Source organism: Tiliqua scincoides, chromosome 2, assembly GCF_035046505.1.
Source record: "Tiliqua scincoides isolate rTilSci1 chromosome 2, rTilSci1.hap2, whole genome shotgun sequence".
Lineage (NCBI taxonomy): Eukaryota > Metazoa > Chordata > Lepidosauria > Squamata > Scincidae > Tiliqua > Tiliqua scincoides.
This window is the reverse complement of record NC_089822.1, coordinates 181,739,324-181,746,179: the sequence shown is the minus strand read 5'-3', so window position 1 is coordinate 181,746,179 and position 6,856 is coordinate 181,739,324. Positions and strand designations below refer to the sequence as shown.

General features: G+C 43.9%; 1 protein-coding gene across 1 annotated transcript; it reads right to left on the bottom strand.

Annotated features, from left to right (window-relative positions):
• Positions 1-237: 237 nt before the first annotated feature.
• Positions 238-6,144, bottom strand: PLAC8L1 (PLAC8 like 1). The gene is made up of 4 exons (XM_066612919.1): positions 6,074-6,144; positions 3,450-3,589; positions 1,800-1,936; positions 238-390 (listed from the first exon to the last, which is right to left on the bottom strand). Exons 1-4 carry the CDS (start codon positions 6,142-6,144, stop codon positions 238-240), a joined length of 501 nt encoding a protein of 166 aa, XP_066469016.1.
• Between the last annotated feature and the right edge of the window lie 712 nt (positions 6,145-6,856).

The following is a 6,856-nucleotide window of genomic DNA, read 5'->3' as shown; positions in this document are numbered from 1 at the left end:
ATTGGTAAACCACACTAGCATGGCAGTGCTCTGGCGACTGACATGAGTTCAGGCTCCTGCCACTCCAGCAGAGTTTAACACTCACATCTGTCTCACAGGACACAAGGAAGAAAGCTCTCGTGCACTATTGCATGTTTATTTCTAAAAATAATCAATCTTGATATTTCAGGGGAAATGGGAAGAAGCACCATCACTGCATATTCTCATCTGAATGTTTTTGTTTTTTTTTACTAAGTTTTATACTAAGGAACCTTGGACTGCAGGTGGAGGGGGAGATGCGTGTGCTTCATACACCTGGAATATAGGTCTCCTCTTCATTTCTCGGGCAATTTGACAGACTGCAAAGGGCCAGCAGCAATGAACTGCCATCCAGTCTTCACATAGCGTTCCCTGGAGAGAAAATAGGAGGAGATCTTCACCACATCAGGATGACTAAGCAACCAATTATCCATGTCGCCATGCACTGATCCAGTTAGAATCTCTCTAAACTAGTTCACCCCCAAATTAAGACATCATGGGCTGCTTCCACATCAGCCAATTCAGTGTTGAATAGACACTTTTTGTTTACTTGTGTTTTGCACTAAGGCCATCTGACAACATGGTCCACTCTGTATTACAGTGTTCCAGTGTATTCAAGTGAATGTGTGGCACCTTTTTTGAATTAACAAGCAAATGTAGCACCAACCTGTCCAGAGTGGATTGGAAAAGCACTTTTGAGACTTTCCAGGGCTACTGTCCCTGCAATATTCCTTCTCTGCATCTGCTTCTTCTGCAACTGTAATTACTTGTTTCCAGTTCATTCCAAAGGCAACAGCAAACCTGAACCAGATCTTAGTCAATCAGTTCCTGTTCCCTTTAAGGCAGGACTTTAATAACTGTTGTCTCTTTACAGTCAGAGCCATTGCTCATCCATTTAAAAAAAAAGTCTTCTTGCAATTATATGAATGATCACACAGCAGAGCAAAGTTCATTCATGAGTCTCTTTTCTATTTACTTAGTTTAGGATGTTCCCTTACCCAGAGGAGATCTCCAGGACCTGAAACTCCCCTCAGGATGCAGTGCATACCTTTTTGGTGTGGCTGGACCACTGTTTGGGGAGTTAGGTAGGATTGGGCTGCCCGTTTCCTTTGAAATCTTAATTTCAAAGGATATGTAAAGGATATTTAAAATTTCAAAGGACAGGATATTTCAGAAAGTCATGCGTTTCAGTTGATTTCAACACAGATTCCATAGTCATCTTCTTTCTTCTGCTTTCTGATTATGTGGAGAATGTATTTCCTCTATATGAACTTCTAGATAATACACTTCTGTGTAATAGGAAATGGAGCTCTTTTTACTCCAGTACTTTAAAATCATATGTCTTGATATGCCATTGGTGTTGATACGCCATTATAAAACGCCTCTGCCTGTTGTCTTTTCCTCTATGTTAAACAGAAAGACTATTTCAAGAGCTTAATACATTAAAGAGGCACTAACCCTGCAGAACGAGAGCTCTTTTCCAAATAAGTAGCAGGGATGGGGGACTTGGAAAAGTGAGGAGAATTGCAGGTATGTTTGCTGTGAAGCCCTGCGTTTTGAACGCTGTATTCCAGTTGAACTTTTCACCCTTGCTAACATGACAAACTTTTCAACTCATCGCTATTGATTACCATGCATTAGCACACTGAAGTGATTCTCACATTGACAGATTTTGAACAACATTGATGGCATCCTCAAGGAATGAGTCAGAGAGGACTAAGAGCTGATGCACATGGCTCAGTGCACTACAGGAGCCGAGTATAACACTTGCACAGACTTACTCGTATTTTGTGTCTCTCTCTGGTGCCAACTCTTAATGCCAAGGTGGAACCCAGGAGCAGCGGGAAACAAAAGCACTCCCCATAGCGGCTTGCGAGACTGCATTCCAGACACAGACAGCACAGCGAACCACACGCACCTGTCATTAAGCACAACCACAGGGACATGGCAATCAAATCGTGATGCCTGGATGTACCTGGAATATTCATAGACTCATCAGGCTGACTGGAGCCATGGAGGATGCTCTCCTCGGCTTCTCACTATGTGTCAAGAGTCTCTGTCCACCACTCTTTTGTAGATAATTCACATGATTCAGAGAAGCACAGCACAAGTATACAAAAGGCATGGACATGATGGGCTACACGCTCATGTTGACTACAAAGGAGGCCACTTTTCATTCAAGCTCTGTTGTGATGGATGGCTAGAGTGGAAACGGACTCCATTCAAAGTCAATAGGAATCACTTTCAATCACATTTGATGGAGCCAGGACTGCACCCATTGGGACTGTAGACATGTACATCTCCTCAACCTACTTCCTTCAGACCTCAAATTAATCAGGGAAAAGCATTACCAGACAGCTCCTCTAATCATGAAATAATGTACCTTCTGGCTCCAGTGAATTTGTAAAATCTTTGGATTCCTAGCATGGAGCTACCACTTCCCTTGGCTCGCACTTATTTATTTATTTTACATGCAGACTGTGTTTTTTATATAGTGGAAGGTAGACAGTCTAGGAAGATAGAGCAAACCAGTCAAATGGTAAAATAGAAGAAGTTTCTTTAAAACAGGTTAGAATGACACAAAACAATGGAAGAAAAATTCAGAGGAGAGAACCAGACACTTGCAAGGCTGAAGCAACTGCTTGGGCAACTTGATAAAAGGCCAATGGTCAGAACAGAGGTTAAAATGAGAACCTGAAAATAAGGCAAACAGTAACACAGCGTTCTTGATTCATCCTTGCCCTGAGTATGAGAACTAGCCCAGTTTCTACATCCTTACACCCACACCTAGCTGGAGACACCCCCCAACAATGTATCCAATGCTTGGATGAGAGGCAGGGCAACTGCACCCAGGAGAGAGGGTGTGGGGCCCTGCTTTTTAACCAGGTTTCACCCCCTGTTGGAATAGATACTGAGTGTTCCACAGGCTCTTTGAATTTCCTGCTCTTGGTGTGCTTCACAGTCCAATGAGCTGGTGGTTGGCAACCTTCAGTCTCGAAAGACTATGGTATAAGCCTACAGCACCCAGTATTCCTAGGTGGTCTCCCATCCAAGTACTAACTAGGCCTAACCCTGCTTAGCTTCTAAGATCAGACGAGATCGGGCATGTCAAAGCCAAATTCAACTGGAGGAGGAGGAGGAGGAGGAGGAAGAAGGACAAACAGTAAACGGCAACAAGAATATGGCAAACATGGGAACAAAGACATATTCCGCCACAGGTGGCTGGAAGGTCGACTGTGGAGGAGCAGTGACAAATTTCTTGAAAGTCACCTCATGCCTGCTGGTGGTTTCTGGGATTCTTGCAAAGAATTCTGGGAATGGGTGGATCTTGGACAGATCCTGCAAAGTACTAATTAAGTTCTTAAGCAAGAAGCACACCTAGGAATACAGCTTTGAAAGGAAACTTAAAAAGGAAAAACTGCAGCTCTTACATACTGTCTTGTCACTGCAAACATCAAACAGGCCAGTGGACCAGTTGCCTCCGGTACATACAATGGTTGTGATGCTGGACGCAGCAGCACAGCTAGGAATCGGTTGACTCACCACAGGTTCTGCTGAATTTTTACTCCTCCTGATAGAAAAACCAAATAGACACACTAAACATTCAGCAGGCAGGTAATCATCAACCAAGCAGTCTGAAGGCGGTGGCAGGGAAAAATTTGTTGTTTTCATGCCAACAATTTACTTTGGTTTCTAGCAATCATCCCCTTTTGCAGACGTGTTTCTCCTTGCTTGTTTTGATACCGTTTCCCAGCCTTCCATTTGTGCAACTGAAAAATCAAATATATATGTGCCTAATTGTTAGGACCCTTTATTCTTCCATGAAGAAAGCAACGAGTAGTGATCCAAGTGTGTCAAGTATAAATATTCAATATCTGTATAGATTCTGGCATCCACCTGCCCAACTGCAGTTCTTCCATGTTGAAAGCCAGACATCTGTTCAGCATGCAGATCCTCTAAGACCACAATGAATGCTCAAAAATAATGTTAGAAGGGGACTCTGAAGTGCCCACATTGATTTTCTTTCAGAGTGGCTTTATACTGTTTCCAGTGAGATGGTATTATATTTCCCATCTTTCAGGGGAGGCATATTACCTAGGCTTCTGAGGATTAGTACTCTGGAGGATGTATGCGTATATAAGTGAATTTAGTTATAATGCTCAATTTTGCCCCTATGTAAGACCAGCATATCTCAGAGGTGAAGTATGGCATTATGTTAACCAGAAACCAAAAAACTACACCACTTGCTTTGCTTACACATTCTCAGTGGGGTTTGAAACTGGGTTTAGTTTTCAGACAATCATTCCCCATGCAGCACAATCAATGTGCCAAGTTTGGTGGGGTGCCACACTTTTCAATGGGTATAATCTAGTCTAGCCTAACTGAAACAAAACCATTCTGCTTCATTTTTTTCCCACCCACTTCAAGCACTCTACACATTTGAGAGCCAGTGTAGTGGCTGAAGGGCTGAACTGTGAATCAGGGCTTTCCTGGGTCAAAGTTTTCCACTGCCTTGAGCTCACTCAGTAGCTTAGGCAAGCCACTCCCTCGCAGTTTCAGCTTCAAAACATACATGTACATATATTTAGATAGTACAAGTGGGGATGACGACAAAGGATAGGAACCATCACCACTGGTATGGAGGATTTAGGGGCCAGACTGATGGGTCTTCTGATGGGCATGGCCCTCCGATAGTGACCCAACTGGTGGACTTTTGATTGCAGTCCAGGTGTGAGGTATGGGCAAGTCAGGCATGAGCAAGTCTTAGGCACCCTGAAAATATGACTTACTTATTTGCTACCTTTCAGATCTAAAGAGTCCCCCCTCCCCCTCCAAGGTAATTCACAATAGCTCTTTGGATCCCAGCCAATGTTAGAGCATCCACAAAACTATTACTACCATGTATAAATATACTGTAGTTGAAAACTGTAACAGAGTAGAAACCCAACCAACCATATCACATGCCATAGAAGTAAAACTCAACCTTTATACATTCATGGGAAAATGGAGATGTAAAATGCCCCAAAGCATTTTACTTTAATTTTAAGTGTTTGTCCCAAGGTGGCTAAAAATCCATAAAGTATCAATAAAATGCAATATAATATACTTAAAAAGACAAATTCAATGGTTGTTGGACACAAGTTTTGGAAGTGAAGAAATACAAGAGACCAGCTAAACTCTTTGACAGATAAGTGCATACTGATGTTATTTAAAATGTTCTTCTTGTACCAGCTTTGCATCCTGGGGGGCGGGGGCAGAACCTCTGTTAAAATCATAACTACTTAAGTTACAAAAATGGTAAACACTACTTACTATATTAAGTAAAGCATTTATTTATAGTAGTTACTTACTACATTAATTATCTTCAAGGAGAGACTTCTTTTATTTTCCTGTAGGAAAATGATAATTAACTTGTTCGCCCCAGACTATGAACTGTGATGCTAGACTAATATGAAATAATGGTTTAGTACATCTCTGTGACTAAGTTGACATGAGTTCTGTGGATACCTTCTGATAGTTTCTAAGCATCCTGGCATTCTCCCTCCCCCCATTTGGATTGACACCCCAACACTGAGTAACCTACAGCACAGTCCTAACTTGCACTGGAACAGGCAGGCTGGCAAGCCTGCGCTATGCCCAGTGCAAATTTGGGGCTGGCTGTGACTCAGCTCGAGGCAAGGGGAAATTTCCCCTTACCCCGTGTTGCACTGCAGTAGTCCCAATGGGTCTACTTGGATCTGTGCCACCTAAATTAGTGGTGCAAATCTGAAAAGCCCAAAGTTGCCCTGGGCTGCCCGGCAACAGGCTAGGATCTGGCATAAGTGCCAGATCCTGGCCTTGCCTCCTGCTCCCTTCCCGCCCATCCACAGGACTGCCACCCGCCCATCCTTCCCATGCCCTCCCCAGATGCCTGTGCTGGCCTGGAAAGTATGGCGCAAACTTATTGCACCTGGGGCTGTGTCAGGTCTCTCTGGCCTCTCTGACTCACAAGTCAGTGCAAACATGCCTTCCAACACATTTGTGACAGTTCCAGGCTGGCGCAAGGGACTTGCACCAGTCCAAGGGCTCTTTAGGTTTGTGCCCATAGTCTGCTTTACTGAGGACCTTGTAGGTGATGCTGTTCATCTCAATACACAGAGCACATCGGGATGCATTGCCCTCCACTGGGGTTCACTGAAATGTACAGCCTCTCTCTCTCTTGCACGCACGCACGCACACACACACACTGTTCTCATGGCAGACATTTTCCTGGTCTAAACTGTTTAGCGCTTATATAGCACTTCCCCAGAAGTGCTTCACACACAAATGATCTCAGTAATCAATAACACCTTCTCTGAAAACTGATCTAATACTTTATTGGCAGGAGAAGGCGAGTGTTTGACTTTTTCATCCAGTGTGTTAATGGCTGAGCTTTTATTTCAGTTAGGGGACTCCCAGTTCATAGCTGGTGTAATGCAGTGGCTGACAGCCCAGTCCTAACCAATTTTTCAGGACTGATGCAACCACAATGCAGCCTCGAGGTAAGAGAACAAACATTCCCTTACCTTGAGGAGGCCTCCATGTCTGCCCCCATCGCAGGATGCAGTGCATGCCCAAATTGGCACGGCTGCATCGGGCCTGGAAAGTTGGATAGAATTGGGCTGTGAGCTGCAAATCAGGACTTCCCTAGTTCAGATTGCACCTCTGCCACGTATTCACAAGGTCACTTTAGCAAACAGATCACTCTCAACCTCAGTTGCAATAAGGGGACTTAGCTACAGGCTTGTTGTTGGGCAGGAGGTCTGGTCTAGAGGGTAGAGCCTCCATTTGCCTGAAGATTAACATCCACAAGGTCGCC

What these genes read in the sequence shown, in the direction of transcription:
- PLAC8L1 (XM_066612919.1), bottom strand. Translation starts at nt 6,144, where the DNA reads ATGAACAGCATCACCTACAAGGTCCTCAGTAAAGCAGACTATGGGCAC. An exon ending in CCTAAAGAGCCCTTGGACTG is followed by an intron (nt 3,590 to 6,073) that starts GTGCAAGTCCCT and finishes TTTTTCTATCAG; the next exon opens with GAGGAGTAAAAATTCAGCAG. An exon ending in TTGCAGTGACAAGACAGTAT is followed by an intron (nt 1,937 to 3,449) that starts GTAAGAGCTGCA and finishes GCTTAATGACAG; the next exon opens with GTGCGTGTGGTTCGCTGTGC.